Below are 22,933 nucleotides of genomic sequence, written 5' to 3'. Positions count from 1 at the left end.
ACAGGGACCCATAGGGACCCACAGGGGACCTTTAGATACCAATAGGGACCCATAGGGACCCCTAGAAAGACATAGGGATCCATAGGGACCCCACAGGGGACCCATAGGGACCCCCCCCACCCAGGGACCCACACTAGGGACCCACAGCCCACTAGGGACCCCCCCATAGGGACCAATAGGGACCAATAGGGACCCATAGGGACCCACACACACCCCATAGGGACCTACAGGGACACATAGGGACCCAAGAGACCCCGTAGGGACCCTTAAAAATCAATAGGGACCCCATAGAGACCCACAGGGACCCTTAGAGACCAATAGGGACCCCATAGGGACCCATAGGGACCCCTAAGAAAGCCATACAGACTCATAGGGACCCACAGAGGCCTACAGAGATGCATAGGGACCCTTAGAGACCCCATAGGGACCCACAGGGACACACAGAGACCCATAGGGACCCAAGAGACCCCATAGGGACCCCTAGAGACCAATAGGGACCCCATAGGGACCCACAGGGACCTTTAGATACCAATAGGGACCCATAGGGACCCCTAGAAAGCCATAGGGGTCCATAGAGAGCCATAGGGACGCATAGGGACCCACAAAGACCTACAGAGACCCATAGGAACCCACGCAGACCCTATAGGGACCCACAGAGACCAATAGCAACCCCATAGGGACCCACAAGGACCCATAGGGACCCATAGGGACTCAAAGAGACCAATAGGGACCCATAGGGACCCTAGAAAGCCATAGGGGTCCCTAGAGAGCCAGAGGGACCCACAGGGACCCACAGAGACCTACAGAGACCCATAGGGACCCTTAGAGACCCCACAGGGACCTACAGGGACCCACAGAGACCTACAGAGACCAATAGGGACCCATAGGGACCCACAGAGACCCCATAGGGACCTACAGGGACACATAGGGATCCAAGATACCCCATAGGGACCCTTAAAAATCAATAGGGACCCCATAGGGACCCATAGGGACCCCTAGAAAGCCATAGGGACCCTTAGAGACCCACAGAGGCCTACAGAGACCCATAGGGACCCTTAGAGACCAATAGGGACCCCATCAGGACCCACAGGGACACATAGGGACGCACAGGGACCCATAGGGACTCAAAGAGACCAATAGGGACCCATAGGGACCCCTAGAAAGCCATAGGGGTCCCTAGAGAGCCATAGGGGACCCACAGGGACCCACAGAGACCCATAGGGACCCTTAGAGACCCCATAGGGACTACAGGGACACATAGGGACCCAAGAGACCCCATAGGAACCCCTAGAGACCAATAGGGACCCCATAGGGACCCACAGGGACCTTTAGAGACCAATAGGGACCCATAGAGACCCCTAGAGAGCCATAGGGATCCATAGAGAGCCATAGGGACCCACAGAGACCTTTAGATACCAATAGGGGACCCATAGGACCCCTAGAAAGCCATAGGGATCCATAGAGAGCCATAGGGACCCATAGGGACCCACAGAGACCCACAGGGACACAAAGGGACCCGAGAGACCCCATAGGGACCCTTAAAAAATCAATAGGGACCCCATAGGGACCCACAGGGACCCTTAGAGACCAATAGGGACCCCATAGGGACCCATAGGGACCCCTAGAAAGCCATAGGGACTCATAGGGACACACAGAGGCCTACAGAGACCCATAGGGACCCTTAGAGACCCCATAGGGACCCACAGGGACACATAGGGACCCAAAAGACCCCATAGGGACCCCTAGAGACCAATAGGGACCCCATAGGGACCCACAGGGACCTTTAGATACCAATAGGGACCCATAGGGACCCCTAGAAAGCCATAGGGATCCATAGAGAGCCATAGGGACCCATAGGGACCCACAGGGACCCACAGGGACACATAGGGACCCAAGAGACCCCATAGGGACCCCATAGGGACCCACAGGGACCCATAGGGAACCATTCGGACCCCATAGGGACCTACAGAGAACCTTAGAGACCAGTAGGGACCCCATAGGGACCCACATAAACCCCATAGAGACCCAACAGAGACCCCATAAGGGACCCCATAGGGACCCCTAGAGACCAATAGGGACGCATAGGGACCCCTAGAAAGCCATAGGGATCCCTAGAGAGCCATAGGGACCCTTAGAGACCCCATAGGGACCCACAGGGACACGTAGGGACCCAAGAGACCCCATAGGGACCCTTAAAGACCAATAGGGACCCCAAGAAAGCCATAGGAACGCCTAGAGAGCCATAGGGACCCACAGAGACCTACACAGACCCATAGGGACCCATAAAGACCAATAGGGACCCCATAGGGACCCCTCAAAAGCCATAGGACTCATAGGGACCCATAGAGACCTATAGGGACCCTTAGAGACCCCAAAGGGACCGATAGGGACCCAAAAAGACCCATAAGGACCCCATAGGGACCCACAGAGACCTACAGAGACCCCTAGAGACCCAAGAGACCCCATAGGGACCCTTAAAGACCAAGAGGGACCCCATAGGGACCCACAGGGACCTTTAGATACCAATAGGGACCTATAGATACCCCTAGAAAGCCATAGGGATCCATAGAGAGCCATAGGGACCCATAGGGACACATAGGGACCCACAGGGACACATAGGGACCCATAGAGACCCCATAGGGACCCACAGAGACCGCTAGAGACCAATAGGGACCAATAGGGACCCAAGAGACCCCATAGGGACCCTTAAAAATCAATAGGGACCCCATAGGGACCCACAAGGACCCTTAGAGACCAATAGGGACCCATAGGGACCCCTAGAAAGCCATAGGGACCCCTAGACAGCCATAGGGACCCACAAAGACCTACAGAGACCCATAGGGACCCACAGAGACCCCATAGGGACCTACAGGGACACATAGGGACCCAAGAGACCCCATAGGGACCCCTAGAGACCAATAGGGACCCATAGGGACCCACAGGGACCCCATAGAGACCCCACTGGGACCCACAGGGACCCTTAGAGACCAATAGGGGCCCCATAGGGACCCATAGGGACCCCTAGAAAGCCATAGGGTCTCATAGGGACCCACAGAGGCCTACAGAGACCCATAGGGACCCACACAGACCCCATAGGGACCTACAGGGACACATAGGGACCCAAGTAACCCCATAGGGACCCTTAATGACCAATAGGGACCCATAGGGACCCACAGGGACTCTTAGATACCAATAGGGACCCATAGGGACCCCTAGAAAGCCATAGGGATCCATAGAGAGCCATAGGGACCCATAGGGACCCACAGAGACCCACAGGGACACATAGGGACCCGAGAGACCCCATAGGGACCCTTAAAAATCAATAGGGACCCCATAGGGACCCACAGGGACCCTTAGAGACCAATAGGGACCCCATAGGGACCCATAGGGACCCCTAGAAAGCCATAGGGACTCATAGGGACACACAGAGGCCTACAGAGACCCATAGGGACCCTTAGAGACCCCATAGGGACCCACAGGGACACAAAGGGACCCAAGAGACCCCATAGGGACCCCTAGAGACCAATAGGGGCACATAGGGACCTTTAGATACCAATAGGGACCCATAGGGACCCACAGAGACCCACAGGGACACATAGGGACCCAAGAGACCCCATAGGGACCCTTAAAAATCAATAAGGACCCCATAGGGACCCACAGGGACCCCATAGAGACCCCATTGGGACCACAGGGACCCTTAGAGACCAATAGGGACCCCATAGGGACCCACAAGGACCCCTAGAAAGCCATACAGACTCATAGGGACCCACAGAGGCCTACAGAGATGCATAGGGACCCAAGAGACCCCATAGGGACCTACAGGGACACAAAGGGACCCAAGAGACCCCATAGGGACCCTTAAAGACCAACAGGGACCCCATAGGGACCCACAGGGACCCCTACAGACCAATAGGGACCAATAGGACCCATAGGGACCGCATAGAGACCCCAAAGGGACCCCATAGAGACTCCATAGGGACCCGCAGGGACCCATAGGGAACTACAGAGAACCTTAATGACCAGTAGGGACCCCATAGGGACCCACATAAACCCCATAGAGACCCAACAGAGACCTCATAAGGGACCCCATAGGGACCCACAGGGACTCCTAGAGACCAATAGGGACCCCATAGGGACCCATAGAGACCCATAGGGACCCATAGAGACCCATAGGGACCCATAGACACCCATAGAGACCCATAGGGACCCACAGGGACACGTAGGGACCCAAGAGACCCCATAGGGACCCTTAGAGACCAATAGCAACCCCATAGGGACCCACAAGGACCCATAGGGACCCATAGGGACCCTTAGAGACCAATAGGGACCCATAGGCACCCATAGAGACCCATAGGGACCCCTACAAAGCCATAGGGGTCCCTAGAGAGCCATGGGGACCCACAGAGACCTACAGAGACCCATAGGGACCCTTAGAGACCAATAGGGACCCCATAGGGACACACAGAGACCCCATAGACACCCACAGGGACCCCATAGAGACCCCATAGGGATCCACAGGGACCCTTAGAGACCAATAGGGACCCCATAGGGACCCATAGGGACCCCTAGAAAGCCATAGGGACCCCTAGAGAGCCATAGGGACCCACAGAGACCTACAGAGACCCATAGGGACCCATAAAGACCAATAGGGACCCCATAGGGACCCCTCAAAAGCCATAGGGACTCATAGGGACCCATAGAGACCTATAGGGACCCTTAGAGACCCCAAAGGGACCGATAGGGACCCAAAAAGACCCATAAGGACCCCATAGGGACCCACAGAGACCTACAGAGACCCATAGAGACCCAAGAGACCCCATAGGGACCCTTAAAGACCAAGAGGGACCCCATGGGGACCCACAGGGACCCCTACAGACCAATAGGGACCAATAGGACCCATAGGGACCCCATAGAGACCCCAAAGGGACCCCATAGAGACCCCATAGGGACCCCATAAGGGCCCATAGGAACCCTAAGGGACCCAAAGAGACCCCATAGGGACCCCATACAGACCCCATAGGGAACCACAGGGACCCACAGAGACCACATAGAGACCCCTAGAAAGCCATAGGGATCCATAGAGAGCCATAGGGATCCATAGCGACCCACAGAATCCCACAGGGACACATAGGGACCCAAGAGACCCCATAGGGACCCTTAGAGAGCAATAGGGACCCATAGAGACCCACAAGGACCCATAGGGACCCATAGGGACCAACTGGGACCCTTAGAGACCAACTGGGACCCACAGGCACCCTTAGAGACCCATAGGGACCCCAAGAAAGCCATAGGGGTCCCTAGAGAGCCATAGGGACCCACAGAGACCTACAGAGACCCATAGGGACCCTTAAAGACCAATAGGGACCCATAGGGACCCCTCGAAAGCCATAGGGACTCATAGGGACCCATAGAGACTTATAGGGACCCTTAGAGACCGATAGAGACCCAAAAAGACCCATAAGGACCCCATAGGGACCCACAGAGACCTACAGAGACCCATAGGGACCCAAGAGACCCCATAGGGACCCTTAAAGACCAATACGGACCCCATAGGGACCCACAGAGACCCTTACAGACCCATAGGGACCAACTGGGACCCATAGGGACTCATAGGGACCAACAGAGCCCTACAGGTACACATAAAGACCCAAGAGACCCCATAGGGACCCTTACAGACCAATAGGGACCAATAGGGACCCACAAGGACCCATAGGGACCCATAGGGACCAACTGGGACCCTTAGAGACCAATAGGGACCCATAGGCACCCACAGGGACTTTTAGATACCAATAGAGACCCATAGGGACCCCTAGAAAGCCATAGGGATCCATAGAGAGCCATAGGGACCCATAGGGACCCACAGAAACCCACAGGGACACGTAGGGACTCAAGAGACTCCATAGAGACCCATAGGGACCCACAGAGACCCCATAGGAAACTACAGGGACACACAGGGACCCAAGAGACCCCATAGGGACCCTGAAAAATCAATAAGGACCCCATAGGGACCTACAGGGACCCCATAGAGACCCCATTGGGACCACAGGGACCCTTAGAGACCAATAGGGACCCCATAGGGACCCACAAGGACCCCTAGAAAGCCATACAGACTCGTAGGGACCCACAGAGGCCTACAGAGATGCATAGGGACCCTTAGAGACCCCATAGGGACCAATAGGGACCAATAGGGACCCATAGGGACCCACAAGGACCCATAGGGACCCACTGGGACCCTTAGAGACCAATAGGGACCCATAGGGACCCCTAGAAAGCCATAGGGACTCATAGGGACCCACAGAGGCCTACAGAGATGCATAGGGACCCTTAGAGACCCCACAGGGACCCACAGGGACACATAGGGACCCAACAGACCCCATAGGGACCAATAGGGACCAATAGGGACCCATAGGGACCCACAAGGACCCATAGGGACCCACAGGGACCCTTAGAGACCAATAGGGACCCCATAGGGACCCATAGGGACCCCTAGAAAGCCATAGGGACTCATAGGGACCCACAGAGACCTACAGAGACCCATAGGGACACTTAGGGACCCCATAGGGACCCACAGGGACACATAGGGACCCAAGAGACCAATAGGGACCAATAGGGACCAATAGGGACCCCATAGGGACCCACAGGGACCTTTAGATACCAATAGGGACCCATAGGGACCCCTAGAGAGCCATAGGGACCCATAGGGACCCATAGGGACCCACAGAGACCCACAGGGACACATAGGGACCCGAGAGACCCCATAGGGACCAATAGGGACCAATAGGGACCCATAGGGACACACACAGACCCCATAGGGACCTACAGGGACACATAGGGACCCAAGAGACCCCATAGGGACCAATAGGGACCAATAGGGACCCATAGGGACCCATAAGGACCCACACAGACCCCATAGGAAACTACAGGGACACATAGGGACCCACAGGGACCCCATAGAGACCCCATAGGGATCCACAGGGACCCTTAGAGACCAATAGGGACCCATAGGGACCCCTCAAAAGCCATAGGGACTCATAGGGACCCATAGAGACCTATAGGGACCCTTAGAGACCCCAAAGGGACCGATAGGGACCCAAAAAGACCCATAAGGACCCCATAGGGACCCACAGAGACCTACAGAGACCCATAGAGACCCAAGAGACCCCATAGGGACCCACAGAGACCTACAGAGACCCATAGGGACCCCTAGAAAGCCATAGGGACTCAGGGACCCACAGAGCCCTACAGAGACCCCTAGAGACCCAAGAGACCCCATAGGGACCCTTAAAGACCAATAGGGACCCCATAGGAACCCACAGGGACCCCATAGGGACCCCATAAGGACCCATAGGAACCCTTAGGGACCCCATAGAGAGCCCATAGGGACCCTTAGAGACCCCATAGGGACCTACAAGGACACATAGAGACCCAAGAGACCCCATAGGGACCCACAGAGACCCATAGGGACCAATAGGGACCCCACAGGGACCCACAGAGACCCACAGAGACCCATAGGGAGCCACAGTGCCCCACAGCGACCCCATAGAGACCCCATAGGGACCCACAGCGACCCTTAAAGACCCACAGGTCCCCATAGGGACCCATAGTGCCCCACAGCTGCCCCACAGCTGCCCCACAGTGCTCCATACAACCCCACAGCCACCCCTTGATATCCCATAGTGCCCATAGGGACCCACAGCCACCCCATAACACCCCACAGCCACCCCGTAGCACCCCATACAGCCCCACAGCCGCCCCATAGCTGCCCCATAGCACCCCATATAGCCACCCCATAGTGCCCCATACAGCCCCACAGCCACCCCATAGTACCCCATAGCTGCCCCACAGTGCCCCAGAGCCACCCTATAGCACCCCATACAACCCCAGAGCCACCCCATAGCACCCCATATAGCCACCCCATAGCACCCCATAGTGCCCCATACAGCCCCATAGCCACCCCATAGCACCCCATAGTGCCCCATACAGCCCCATAGCCACCCCATAGCACCCCATAATGCCCCATACAGCCCCACAGCCACCCCACAGCACCCCATAGCGCCCCATAGCACCCCATAGTGCCCCACAGCCACCCCATAGCACCCCATAGCTGCCCCATACAGCCCCACAGCACCCCACAGCTGCCCAATACAGCCCCATAGCCACCCCATAGTACCCCATACAGCCCCATAGCCACCCCATAGTACCCCATAGCTGCCCCATACAGCCCCACAGCCACCCCATAGCACCCCATACAACCCCACAGCCGCCCCATAGCTGCCCCATAGCACCCCATATAGCCACCCCATAGCACCCCATAGCTGCCCCATACAGCCCCATATCCACCCCATAGCACCCCATACAGCCTCATAGCCACCCCACAGCACCCCATAATGCCCATACAGCCCCACAGCCACCCCATAGCACCCCATAGCTGCCCCATACAGTCCCACAGCCACCCCATAGTGCCCCATACGGCCCCATAGCCACCCCATAGCACCCCATAGCTGCCCCATACAGCCCCACAGCCACTTCATAGCACCCCATACAGCCCCATAGCCACCCCATAGCACCCCATAGCTGCCCCATACAGCCCCATAGCCACCCCATAGCTGCCCCATACAGCCCCACAGCCACCCCATAGTACCCCATACAACCCCACAGCACCCCATAGCTGCCCCATTTGGCCCCACAGCCACCCCATAGCACCCCATACAGCCCCACAGCCACCCCATAGCACCCCATAGCTGCCCCATACAGTCCCACAGCCACCCCATAGTGCCCCATACAGCCCCACAGCCACCCCATAGCACCCCATAGCTGCCCCATACAGCCCCATAGCCACCCCATAGCACCCCATACAGCCCCACAGCCACCCCATAGCACCCCATAGCTGCCCCATACAGCCCCACAGCCACCCCATAGCTGCCCCATACAGCCCCACAGCCACCCCATAGCACCCCATACAACCCCAGAGCCACCCCATAGCTGCCCCATAGCACCCCATATAGCCACCCCATAGCACCCCATAGTGCCCCATACAGCCCCACAGCCACCCCATAGCACCCCATAGCTGCCCCATACAGTCCCACAGCCACCCCATAATGCCCCATACAGCCCCACAGCCACCCCATAGCACCCCATAGCTGCCCCATACAGCCACACAGCCACTTCATAGCACCCCATACAGCCTCATAGCCGCCCCACAGCACCCCATAGCGCCCCATAGCACCCCATAGTGCCCCATAGCCACCCCATAGCACCCCATATAGCCCCACAGCCACACCATAGCACCCCATAGCGCCCCATAGCACCCCATAGTGCCCCATAGCCACCCCATAGCACCCCATAGCTGCCCCATATAGTCCCACAGCCACCCCATAGCACCCCATAGCACCCCATAACGCCCAATATAACCCCACAGCCACCCCATAGCACCCCATACTGCCCCATACAGCCCCACAGCCACCCCACAGCACCCCAAACAGCCCCACAGCCACCCCATAGCACCCCATACAGCCCCACAGCCACCCCATAGCACCCCATAGCTGCCCCATACAGCCCCATATCCACCCCATAGCACCCCATACAGCCCCAGAGCCACCCCACAGTGCCCCATAATGCCCCATACAGCCCCACAGCCACCCCATAGCACCCCTTAGTGCCCCATACAGCCCCATAGCCACCCCATAGTACCCCATAGCTGCCCCATACAGCCCCACAGCCACCCCATAGCACCCCATACAACCCCACAGCCGCCCCATAGCTGCCCCATAGCACCCCATATAGCCACCCCATAGCACCCCATAGCTGCCCCATACAGTCCCACAGCCACCCCATAGCACCCCATAGTGCCCCGTACAACCCTACAGCCACCCCATAGCGCCCCATAGGAACCCATACAGCCCCACAGCCACTTCATAGCACCCCATACAGCCCCACGGCCACCCCATAGCACCCCATGCCTGCCCCATACAGCCCCATAGCCACTTCATAGCACCCCATAGCACCCCATAATGCTCCATACAGCCCCATAGCCACCCCATAGTGCCCCATACAGCCTCATAGCCACCCCACAGCTGCCCCATAGCTCCCCATAGCACCCCATAATGCCCATACAGCCCCATATCCACCCCATAGCACCCCATAGCTGCCCCATACAGCCCCACGGCCACCCCATAGTGCCCCATACAGCCCCACAGCCACCCCATAGCACCCCATAGCTGCCCCATACAGCCCCATAGCCACCCCATAGTGCCCCATACAGCCCCACAGCCACCCCATAGTACCCCATAGCTGCCCCATACAGCCCCACAGCCACCCCATAGCGCCCTGTAGCACCCCATACAGACCCACAGCCACCCCATAGCACCCCATAATGCCCCATACAGCCCCACAGCCACCCCATAGCACCCCATAATGCCCCATAGCACCCCACAGTGCCCCACAGCCACCCCATAGCACCCCATAGCTGCCCCATACAGCCCCACAGCACCCCACAGCTGCCCAATCAGCCCCATAGCCACCCCATAGTACCCCATAGCTGCCCCATACAGCCCCACAGCCACCCCATAGCACCCCATAGTGCCCCGTACAACCCTACAGCCACCCCATAGCGCCCCATAGGAACCCATACAGCCCCACAGCCACTTCATAGCACCCCATACAGCCCCACGGCCACCCCATAGCACCCCATGCCTGCCCCATACAGCCCCACAGCCACTTCATAGCACCCCATAGCACCCCATAATGCCCCATACAGCCCCACAGCCACCCCATAGCACCCCATAGCTGCCCCATACAGTCCCACAGCCGCTTCATAGCACCCCATACAGCCTCATAGCCGCCCCACAGCACCCCATAGCGCTCCATAGCACCCCATAGTGCCCCATAGCCACCCCATAGCACCCCATATAGCCCCACAGCCACACCATAGCACCCCATAGCACCCCATAGCACCCCATAGTGCCCCATAGCCACCCCATAGCACCCCATAGCTGCCCCATACAGCCCCATAGCCACCCCATAGTGCCCCATACGGCCCCATAGCCACCCCATAGCACCCCATAATGCCCCATACAGACCCATATCCACCCCATAGCACCCCATACAGCCCCACAGTCACCCCACAGTCACCCCATAGCACCCCATAGTGCCCCATACAGCCCCACAGCCACCCCATAGCACGCCATAATGCCCCATACAGCCCACAGCCACCCCATAGCTGCCCCATAAAACCCCACAGCCACCCCATAGCACCCCATAATGCCCATACAGTCCCACAGCCACCCCATAGCACCCCATAGCCACCCCATAGCACCCCATAATGCCCCATACAGCCCCATAGCCATTTCATAGCACCCCATACAGCCCCACAGCCACCCCATAGCACCCCATAATGCCCACACAGCCCCACAGCCACCCCATAACGCCCCATACAGCCTCATAGCCACCCCACAGCTGCCCCATAGCTCCCCATAGCACCCCATAATGCCCATACAGCCCCATATCCACTCCATAGCACCCCATAGCTGCCCCGTACAGCCCCACAGCCACCCCATAGCACCCTGTAGCACCCCATACAGCCCCACAGTCACACCATAGCACCCCATAATGCCCCATACAGCCCCATAGCCACCCCATAGTGCCCCATACAGCCCCACAGCCGCCCCATAGCTGCCCCATAAAACCCCACAGCTACCCCATAGCACCCCATAGTGACCCATACAGCCCCACAGCCACCCCATAGCACCCCATACAACCCCACAGCCGCCCCATAGCTGCCCCATAGCACCCCATATAGCACCCCATAGTGCCCCATACAGCCCCACAGCCACCCCATAGTACCCCATAGCTGCCCCACAGTGCCCCAGAGCCACCCCATAGCACCCCATAATACCCCAGAGCCACCCCATAGCACCCCATATAGCCACCCCATAGCACCCCATAGTGCCCCATACAGCCCCATAGCCACCCCATAGCACCCATAGCTGCCCCATACAGCCCCATAGCTGCCCCATAGCACCCCATATAGCCACCCCATAGCACCCCATAGCTGCCCCATACAGCCCCATAGCCACCCCATAGCACCCCACAGCTGCCCCATACAGTCCCACAGCCACCCCATAGCACCCCATAGCACCCCATAGTGCCCCATAGCCACCCCAGAGCACCCCATAGCTGCCCCATACAGCCCCATAGCTGCCCCATAGTGCCCCATACAGCCCCACAGCCACCCCATAGCACCCCATAGCTGCCCCATACAGCCCCATATCCACCCCACAGCACCCCATACAGCCTCATAGCCGCCCCACAGCACCCCATAATGCCCATACAGCCCCACAGCCACCCCATAGCACCCCATAGCTGCCCCATACAGCCCCACAGCCACTTCATAGCACCCCATACAGCCTCATAGCCGCCCCACAGCACCCCATAGCGCTCCATAGCACACCATAGTGCCCCATAGCCACCCCATAGCACCCCATATAGCCCCACAGCCACACCATAGCACCCCATAGCGCCCCATAGCACCCTATAGTGCCCCATAGCCACCCCATAGCACCCCATAGCTGCCCCATACAGCCCCATAGCCACCCCATAGTGCCCCATACAGCCTCATAGCCACCCCACAGCTGCCCCATAGCTCCCCATAGCACCCCATAATGCCCATACAGCCCCATATCCACCCCATAGCACCCCATAGCTGCCCCGTACAGCCCCACGGCCACCCCATAGCGCCCCATACAGACTCACAGCCACCCCATAGCACCCCATAATGCCCCATACAGCCCCACAGCCACCCCATAGCATCCCATAGCACCCCATGCAGCCCCACAGCCACCCCATAGCTGCCCCATAAAACCCCACAGCTACCCCATAGCACCCCATAGTGCCCCATACAGTCCCACAGCCACCCCATAGAACCCCATACAGCCTCATAGCCACCCCATAGCTGCCCCATAGCTCCCCATAGCACCCCATAATGCCCATACAGCCCCATATCCACCCCATAGCACCCCATAGCTGCCCCGTACAGCCCCACGGCCACCCCATAGCACCCTGTAGCACCCCATACAGCCCCACAGTCACCCCATAGCACCCCATAATGCCCCATACAGCCCCATAGCCACCCCATAGCACCCCATACAGCCCCATATCCACCCCATAGCACCCCATACATCCCCATATCCACCCCATAGTGCCCCATAGCTGCCCCATACATCCCCATATCCACCCCATAGCACCCCATAGCTGCCCCATACAGCCCCATATCCACCCCATAGCGCCCCACACACCGGGTCCATGGTGAAGCAGGCTCGGTCCCAGTCCATGGAGGCTCCCAGGCGGCGCAGCTGCTGGTAGATGCGGTCACCCTTCCTGTGGGGAGATGTGGGGCAGCTGGGGGAGCTGTTGTGGGGCACCTATGGGGCACTATGGGGCACTGTGGGGCACTAGAGGTGTCTATGGGGCACTATGGGGTGTCTGTGGGGCACTGTGGGGCACTATAGGGTGACTATGGGGCACTATGGGGTGTCTATGGGGCACTGTGGGGCACTATAAGATGTCTATGGGGCACTATGGGGTGTCTATGGGGCACTGTGGGGCACTATAAGATGTCTATGGGGCACTATGGGGTGTCTATGGGGCACTGTGGGGCACTATAAGATGTCTATGGGGCACTATGGGGTGTCTATGGGGCACTATAGGTGTCTATGGGGCACAATGGGGTGTCTGTGGGGTACTGTGGGGAACAATGCGGTGTCTATGGGGCACTACAGGTGTCTATGGGGCACAATGGGGTGTCTATGGGGCACTGTGGGGCACTATGGGGTGTCTATGGGGCACAATGGGGTGTCTGTGGGGCACTGTGGGGCACTATGGGGTGTCTATGGGGCACTATGGGGTGTCTGTGGGGCACTATGGGGTGTCTGTGGGGCACAATGGGGTATCTATGGGGCACTATGGGGTGTCTATGGGGCACTATAGGGTGCCTATGGGGCACTATGGGGTGTCTATGGGGCACTGTGGGGCACTATGGGGTGCCTATAGGGTGCTATGGGTATCTATGGTTCCAATGGGTCTCTATGGTCTCTATGGTTCCCTATGGGGTCCCTATGAGTCCCTATGGGTCCCTATGGGCTTCCTATGTGTCTCTATGATCCCTATGGGGTTCCAATGGGTCCCTATGGGTCCCTATGGGTCTCTAAGGGTCCCTATGTGTCCCTGTGTGTCCCTATGGGTCCCTATGGATCTCCATGGGATCTATGGGTATCTATGGGGTATCTATGGGGTCCCTGTGGGGTACTTGTGGGTCACTCACTGCTCCTTCCATCTCCAGACCTCCTGCAGGAACTGCTCTGTGGGGTCCCTATGGGTCTCTATGGGTCTCTATGGGTCCCTATGGGTCCCTATGGGTCCCTATGGATCCCTATGGATGTCTATGGGTCCCTATGGATCCCTATGGGTCTCTATGGGTCCCCATGGGGTTCTATGGGTCTCTATGGTGTCTATGGGGTCCCTATGGATCCCTATGGGGTCTCTATGAATCCTTATGGGTCCCTATGGGTCCCTATGGGTTTCTATGGGTCCGTATGGGTCCCTATGGGTCCCTATTGGTCTCTATGGGTCCCTATGGATCTCCATGGGATCTATGGGTCCCTATGGGGTATTTATGGGGTATCTATGTGTCCCTATGGGTCTCTGGGTCCCTATGGGTCCCTATGAGTCCCTATGGGGTACTTATGGGGTACTTGTGGGTCACTCACTCCTCCTTCCATGCCCAGACCTCGTGCAGGAACTGCTCTGTGGGGTCCCTATGGGTCTCTATGGGTCCCTATGGGTCCCTATGATTCGCTATCGGTCCCTATGGGTCCCTATGGGTCCCTATGGGGTTCCTGTGGGTCTCTATGGGTCCTTATTGTGTATCTATGGGGTCCCTATGGGGTCTCTGTGGGTCCCTATGGGTCCCTATGGGTCTCTATGAGTCCCTATGGGTCCCTATGGGTCCCTATGGGTCTCTATAGTCCCTATGGGTCCCTATGGGTCTCTATGGGATCCCTATGAGTCCCTATGTGTCCCTATGTGTCCCTATGGGGTATTTATGGGGTATCCATGGGTCGCTATGTATCTACATGGGATCTATGGGTCCCTATGGGGTATCTATGGGGTACTTATGGGGTACTTGTGGGTCACTCACTCCTCCTTCCATGCCCAGACCTCGTGCAGGAACTGCTCTGCGGGGTCCCTATGGGTCTCTATGGCCTCTATGGGGTTCCTATGTGTCTCTATGGAGTCCCTATGAGACCCTATGGGTCCCTATGGGTCTCTATGGGTCCCTATGGGTCTCCATGGCATCCCTATGAGTCCCTATGTGTCCCTATGGGTCCCTATGGGGTATTTATGGGGTATCTATGGGTCCCTATGGATCTCCATTGGATCTATGGGTCCCTATGGGTCCCTATGGGTCCCTATGGGTCCCTATGGGTCTCTATGGTCTCTATGTGTCCCTATGGGTCCCTATGGGGTATTTACGGGGTATCTATGGGTCCCTATGGTTCTCCATGGGATCTATGGGTCCCTATGGGTCCCTATGTGGTACTTATGGGGCACTTGTGGGTCACTCACTCCTCCTTCCAGGCCCAGACCTCGTGCAGGAACTGCTCTGCGGGGTCCCTATGGGTCCCTATGGGTCTCTATGGGTCCCTATGTTTCCCTATGGGTCTCTATGGGTCCCTATGGGTCCCTATGGGTCTGTATAGTCCCTATGGGTCTCTATGGGTCTCTAGGGGTCCCTATGGGTCCCTATGGGTCTCTATGTGACTCTATGTGTCTCTATGGGTCCCTAAGGGTTCCTATGCGTCCCTATGGGTCTGTATGGGATCCCTATCAGTACCTATTAGTCCCTAGGGTCCCTATGGGTCCCTATGGGTCTCTATAGTCCCTATGGGTCCCTATGGATCTCCATGGGATCTATGGGTCCCTATGGGGTACTTATGGGGCACTTGTGGGTCACTCACTCCTCCTTCCAGCTGCAGACCTCGTGCAGGAACTGCTCTGTGGGGTCCCTATGGGTCCGTATCAGTCCCAATGTGTCCCTATGGGTCTCCATAAGATTTAAGGGTCCCTATGGGTCTCTATGTGTCCCTATGGGTCCCTATGGGTCCGTATGGATCCCTATGGATGTCTATGGGTCCCTATGGATCCCTATGGGTCTCTATGGGTCCCCATGGGGTTCTATGGGTCTCTATGGTGTCTATGGGGTCCCTATGGATCCCTATGGGGTCTCTATGAATCCTTATGGGTCCCTATGGGTCTCTATGGGTCCCTATGGGTCCCTATGGGTTTCTATGGGTCCGTATGGGTCCCTATGGGTCCCTATTGGTCTCTATGGGTCGCTATGGATCTCCATGGGATCTATGGGTCCCTATGGGGTATTTATGGGGTATCTATGGGTCCCTATGGGTCTCTGGGTCCCTATGGGGTCCCTATGGGGTACTTATGGGGTACTTGTGGGTCACTCACTCCTCCTTCCATGCCCAGACCCTGTGCAGGAACTGCTCTGTGGGGTCCCTATGGGTCTCTATGGGTCCCTATGATTCGCTATCGGTCCCTATGGGTCTCTATGGGCCCCTATGGGGTTCCTGTGGGTCTCTATGGGTCCTTATTGTGTATCTATGGGGTCCCTATGGGTCCCTATGGGTCTCTATAGTCCCTATGGGTCCCTATGGGTCCCTATGGGTCTCTATGGGTCCCTATGGGTCCCTATGTGTCTCTATGGTCTCTATGGGTTTCCTATGTGTCTCTATGAGGTCCCTATGAGTCAGTATGGTTCCCTATGGAGTCCCTATGGGGCCCTATGGCTCTCTAGGGGTCTCTATGGGTCCCTATGGATCTCTATGGGTCCCTATGTGTCCCTATGGGTCCCTATGGGTCTCTATGGGTCCCTATGGGTCTCTATGGGATCCCTATGTGTCCCTATGTGTCCCTATGTGTCCCTATGGGGTATTTATGGGGTCTCTATGGGTCCCTATGGATCTCCATGGGATCTATGGGTCCCTATGGGGTATCTATGGGTCTCTATGGGTCTCTATGGGTCCCTCTTGATCTCCATGGGATCTATGTGTCCCTATGTGTCCCTATGGGTCCCTATGGGGTACTTATGGGGTACTTGTGGGTCACTCACTCCTCCTTCCATGCCCAGACCTCGTGCAGGAACTGCTCTGTGGGGACCCTATGGGTCCCTATGGGTCCCTATGGGTCTCTATAGTCCCTATGGGTCCCTATGCGTCCCTATGTGTCTCTATGGGTCCCTATGGGTCTCTATGGGTCTCTATGGGTCCATATGGGTCCCTATGGGTCTCTATTTGACTCTATGCGTCTCTATGGGTCCCTATGGGTCTCTATGGGTCCCTATGGGTCCCTATGGGTCTCTATGGGGTCCCTATGAGTCAGTATGGTTCCCTATGGAGTCCCTATGAGACCCTATGGGTCCCTATGGGTCTCTATGGGTCCCTATGGGTCTCTATGGGATCCCTATCAGTCCCTATTAGTCCCTATGGTCCCTATGTGTCCCTATGGGTCCATATGGGGTATCTATGGGTCCCTATGGATCTCCATTGGATCTATGGGTCCCTATGGGTCCCTATGGGTCCCTATAGTCCCTATGGGTCCCTATGGGTCCCTATGTGTCTCTATGGGTCTCTATGGGTCCCTATGGGTCCCTATGGGTCCCTATGTGTCTCTATGGTCTCTATGGGGCTCTCTATGTGTCTCTATGGGGTCCCTATGAGTCAGTAAGGTTCCCTATGGAGTCCCTATGGGTCCCTATGGGTCCCTATGGCTCTCTAGGGGTCTCTATGGGTCCCTATGGGTCTCTATGGGTCTCTATGGGTCCCTATGGGTCTCTATAGTCCCTATGAGTCCCTATGGGTCCCTATGTGTCCCCATGGAGTCTCTATGGGTCCCTATGGGTCTCCTTGGGATCTATGGGTCCCTATGTGTCCCAATGTGTCCCTATGGGCACAATGATTCCCTATGGGTCCCTATGGGTCCCTATGGGTTTCTATGGGTCCGTATGGGTCCCTATGGGTCTCTATGGGTCCCTATTGGTCTCTATGGGTCCCTATGGATCTCCATGGGATCTATGGGTCCCTATGGGTCCCTCTGGGGTACTTATGGGGTACTTGTGGGTCACTCACTCCTCCTTCCATGCCCAGACCTCGTGCAGGAACTGCTCTGGGGGGTCCCTATGGGTCTCTATGGGTCCCTATGGGTCCCTATGGGTCTCTGTGGGTCCCTATGGGTCCCTATGTGTCTCTATGGTCTCTATGGGGTTCCTATGTGTCTCTATGGGGTCCCTATGAGTCAGTATGGTTCCCGATGGAGTCCCTATGAGACCCTATGGGTCCCTATGGGTCCCTATGGGTCCCTATGGGTCTCTGTGGGTCCCTATGGGTCCCTATGTGTCTCTATGGTCTCTATGGGGTTCCTATGTGTCTCTATGGGGTCCCTATGAGTCAGTATGGTTCCCGATGGAGTCCCTATGAGACCCTATGGGTCCCTATGGGTCTCTATGGTCTCTATGGGGCTCTCTATGTGTCTCTATGGGGTCCCGATGAGTCAGTAAGGTTCCCTATGGAGTCCCTATGGGTCCCTATGGCTCTCTAGGGGTCTCTATGGGTCCCTATGGATCTCTATGGGTCCCTATGGGTCTCTATGGGTCCCTATGGGTCTCCATGGGTCTCTATGGGTCCCTATGGGTCCCTATGGGTCCCTATGGGTCTCTATGGCATTCCTATGAGTCCCTATCAGTCCCTATGTGTCCCTATGGGTCCCTATGGGGTATTTATGGGGTATCTATGGGTTCCTATGGGTCTGTATGGGATCTATGTGTGCCTATGGGTCCCTATGGGGTACTTATGGGGCACTTGTGGGTCACTCACTCCTCCTTCCAGGCCCAGACCTCGTGCAGGAACTGCTCTGGGGGGTCCCTATGGGTCCCTATGGATCCCTATGGGTCCCTATGGGTCTCTATAGTCCCTATGGGTCCCTATGGATATCCATGGGATCTATGTGTCCCTATGGGTCCCTATGGGGTATGTATGGGTCCCTATGGATCTCCATGGGATCTATGGGTCCCTATGGGTCTCTATGGGTCCCTATGGGGTACGTATGGTGTCACTCACTCCTCCTTCCAGGCCCAGACCTCGTGCAGGAACTGCTCTGTGGGGTCCCTATGGGTCCCTATGGGTCTCTATGGGTCTCTATGGGTCCCTATGGGTCTCTATGGGTCTCTATGGGTCTCTATGGGTCCCTATGTGTCCCTATGGGTCCCTATGGGTCTCTATGGGCCTCTATGGGCCCCTATGGGTCTCTATGGGTCCCTATGGTCTCTATGGGGTTCCTATGTGTCTCTATGGAGTCCCTATGAGACCCTATGGGTCCCTATGGGTCTCCATGGGTCTCTATGGGGTCCCTATGAGTCAGTAAGGTTCCCTATGGAGTCCCTATGGGTCCCTATGGGTCCCTATGGCTCTCTAGGGGTCTCTATGGGTCCCTATGGATCTCTATGGGTCCCTATGGGTCTCTATGGGTCTCTATGGGTCCCTATGGGTCTCTATAGTCCCTATGAGTCCCTATGGGTCCCTATGCGTCCCCATGGAGTCTCTATGAGTTCCTATGGGTCTCCATGGGATCTATGGGTCCCTATGTGTCCCTATGTGTCCCTATGGGCACAATGATTCCCTATGGGTCCCTATGGGTCTCTATGGGTCACTATGGGTCTCTATGGGTCTCTATGGGTCCGTATGGGTCCCTATGGGTCTCTATAGTCCCTATGGGTTCCTATGGGTCTCTATGGGATCCCTATGAGTCCCTATTAGTCCCTATGGTCCCGATGTGTCCCTATGGGTCCCTATGGATCCCTATGGGTCCCTATGGACCTCCATGGTATCTATGGGTCCCTATGGGTCCCTATGGGTCCCTATGGGGTACTTATGGGGCACGTGTGGGTCACTCACTCCTCCTTCCAGGCCCAGACCTCGTGCAGGAACTGCTCTGTGGGGTCCCTATGGGTCCCTATGGGTCTCTATGGGTCCCTATGGGTCCCCATGGGTCTCTATGGGTCCCTATGGTCCCTATGTTCTCTATGGGGTCCCTATGTGTCCCTATGGGTCTCTATGGGTCCCTATGGGTCCCCATGGGTCTCTATGGGTTCCTATGGGTCCCTATGGGTCCCTATGGGGTATTTATGGGGTATCTATGGGTCCCTATGGTTCTCCATGGTATCTATGGGTCCCTATGGGTCCCTATGGGTCTCTATGGGTCCCTATGGGTCCCTATGGGGTACTTGTGGGTCACTCACTCCTCCTTCCAGGCCCAGACCTCGTGCAGGAACTGCTCTGTGGGGTCCCTATGGGTCCCTATGGGTCCCTATGAGTCCCTATGGGTCCCTATGCATCCCCATGGAGTCTCTATGGGTCCCTATGGATCTCCATGGGATCTATGGGTCCCTATGTGTCCCTATGGGTCCCTATGGGGTACATATGGTGTCACTCACTCCTCCTTCCAGGCCCAGACCTCGTGCAGGAACTGCTCTGGGGGGTCCCTATGGGTCTCTATGGGTCCCTATGGGTCCCTATGGGTCCCTATGGGGTACTTATGGGGCACGTGTGGGTCACTCACTCCTCCTTCCAGGCCCAGACCTCGTGCAGGAACTGCTCTGTGGGGTCCCTATGGGTCCCTATGGGTCTCTATGGGTCCCTATGGGTCCCCATGGGTCTCTATGGGTCCCTATGGTCCCTATGTTCTCTATGGGGTCCCTATGTGTCCCTATGGGTCTCTATGGGTCCCTATGGGTCCCCATGGGTCTCTATGGGTTCCTATGGGTCCCTATGGGTCCCTATGGGGTATTTATGGGGTATCTATGGGTCCCTATGGTTCTCCATGGTATCTATGGGTCCCTATGGGTCCCTATGGGTCTCTATGGGTCCCTATGGGTCCCTATGGGGTACTTGTGGGTCACTCACTCCTCCTTCCAGGCCCAGACCTCGTGCAGGAACTGCTCTGTGGGGTCCCTATGGGTCCCTATGGGTCCCTATGAGTCCCTATGGGTCCCTATGCATCCCCATGGAGTCTCTATGGGTCCCTATGGATCTCCATGGGATCTATGGGTCCCTATGTGTCCCTATGGGTCCCTATGGGGTACATATGGTGTCACTCACTCCTCCTTCCAGGCCCAGACCTCGTGCAGGAACTGCTCTGGGGGGTCCCTATGGGTCTCTATGGGTCCCTATGGGTCCCTATGGGTCTCTATGGGTCCCTATGGGGTACGTATGGTGTCACTCACTCCTCCTTCCAGGCCCAGACCTCGTGCAGGAACTGCTCTGTGGGGTCCCTATGGGTCTCTATGGGTCTCTATGGGTCCCTATGGGTCCCTATGGGTCTCTATGGGTCCCTATGGGTCTCTATGGGTCCCTATTGGTCTCTATGGGTCCCTATGGATCTCCATGGGATCTATGTGTCCCTATGGGTCCCTATGGGTCCATATGGGGTATCTATGGGTCCCTATGGGTCTGTACGGGATCTATGTGTGCCTATGGGTCCCTATGGGTCCCTATGGGGTACGTATGGTGTCACTCACTCCTCCTTCCAGGCCCAGACCTCGTGCAGGAATCGCTCCCTGCCCATCTGCAGCCTCCCCACTCCTCGCTCCCTCTGCAGCTTCCTCTCCACCACCACCTGCGTGGCGATGCCTGCGTGGTCGCAGCCCGGGTTCCACAGCGTCGTCTGTCCGCACATCCGGTGCCTGGGGGGGGAGATGTGGGGCAGGGTGTGGGGTGCAAATGGGGCACCATAGGGTGGGATATGGGGAAGTTATGGGGTGGTTATGGGGCACTTATGGGGATGTGAGGTGGGATATGGGGTGGGATATGGGGCGCTATGGGGTGGGATATGGGGCAGTTATGGGGTGGCTATGGGGTGGGATATGGGGCAGTTATGGGGTGGGATATGGGGCAGTTATGGGGCACAGCCCGGGTTCCGCAGCATCATCTGCCCGCACATCCGGTGCCTGGGGGGGGGAGATGTGGGGCAGGGTGTGGGGTGGGGTGTGGGGTGGGATGTGGGGTGGGATGTGAGGCACCATAGGGTGGGATATAGAGCACTATGGGGTGGGATATGGGGCACTATGGGGTGGTTATGGGGCGCTATGGGGTGGGATATGGGGCGCTATGGGGTGGGATATGGGGCAGTTATGGGGCACAGCCTGTGTTCCACAGGGTCATCTGACTGCAAATCTGGTGCCTGGGGGGGGAGATGTGGGGCAGGGTGTGGGGTGGGATGTGGGGTGGGAATGAGGCATCCTAGGGTTGGTTATGGGGTGCTATGGGGTGGGATGTGGGGCAGTTATGGGGTGGGATATGGGGCAGCTATGGGGTGGGATATGGGGCACTATAGGGTGGGATATGGGGCGCTATGGGGGGGGATATGGGGCACTATGGGGGGGGATATGGGGCAGTTATGGGGTGGGATATGGGGCAGTTATGGGGTGGGATATGGGGCACTATGGGGTGGGATATGGGGCACTATGGGGTGGGATATGGGGTGGGATATGGGGCAGTTATGGGGTGGGATATGGGGCACTGTGGGGTGGGATATGGGGCACTATGGGGTGGGATATGGGGCAGCTATGGGGTGGGATATGGGGCACTATGGGGTGGGATATGGGGCACTATGGGGTGGGATATGGGGCAGTTATGGGGTGGGATATGGGGCAGTTATGGGGTGGGATATGGGGCAGCTATGGGGTGGGATATGGGGCACTATGGGGTGGGATATGGGGCACTATGGGGTGGGATATGGGGCAGTTATGGGGTGGGATATGGGGCACTATGGGGTGGGATATGGGGCAGTTATGGGGTGGTTATGGGGCACTATG

The 22,933-nt window shown here is 57.2% G+C and overlaps 2 protein-coding genes across 5 annotated transcripts in view; both read right to left on the bottom strand.

Annotated features, from left to right (window-relative positions):
* LOC125685974 (valine--tRNA ligase-like) overlaps nucleotides 1-22,933 on the bottom strand; it is a 128,720-nt gene that overhangs the window by 68,335 nt on the left and 37,452 nt on the right. Inside the window, 2 exon segments of the mRNA XM_048929507.1 lie at nucleotides 13,293-13,374; nucleotides 21,638-21,802. Coding sequence (XP_048785464.1) covers nucleotides 13,293-13,374; nucleotides 21,638-21,802 — 247 coding nt within the window.
* On the bottom strand, nucleotides 168-8,658 carry LOC125685943 (shematrin-like protein 1). Of its 4 annotated transcripts, XM_048929471.1 has the most exons (3): nucleotides 1,782-8,658; nucleotides 1,216-1,406; nucleotides 168-800 (listed from the first exon to the last, which is right to left on the bottom strand). In XM_048929471.1, exon 1 carries the CDS (start codon nucleotides 8,634-8,636, stop codon nucleotides 7,182-7,184), a length of 1,455 nt encoding a protein of 484 aa, XP_048785428.1. In that variant the 5' UTR covers nucleotides 8,637-8,658; the 3' UTR covers nucleotides 168-800; nucleotides 1,216-1,406; nucleotides 1,782-7,181. The 4 variants fall into 4 exon arrangements, with proteins under 4 accessions (XP_048785428.1, XP_048785430.1, XP_048785429.1 ...); XM_048929473.1 differs by lacking the exon at nucleotides 1,216-1,406 and having other exon boundaries at nucleotides 168-519; nucleotides 3,737-8,658; XM_048929472.1 differs by lacking the exons at nucleotides 168-800; nucleotides 1,216-1,406 and having other exon boundaries at nucleotides 1,413-4,786; nucleotides 6,061-8,658.

Source organism: Lagopus muta, chromosome 30 (genome assembly GCF_023343835.1).
Source record: "Lagopus muta isolate bLagMut1 chromosome 30, bLagMut1 primary, whole genome shotgun sequence".
NCBI lineage: Eukaryota > Metazoa > Chordata > Aves > Galliformes > Phasianidae > Lagopus > Lagopus muta.
The sequence above is the reverse complement of the archived record's forward strand: the minus strand, read 5'-3'. Positions and strand labels throughout refer to the sequence as shown.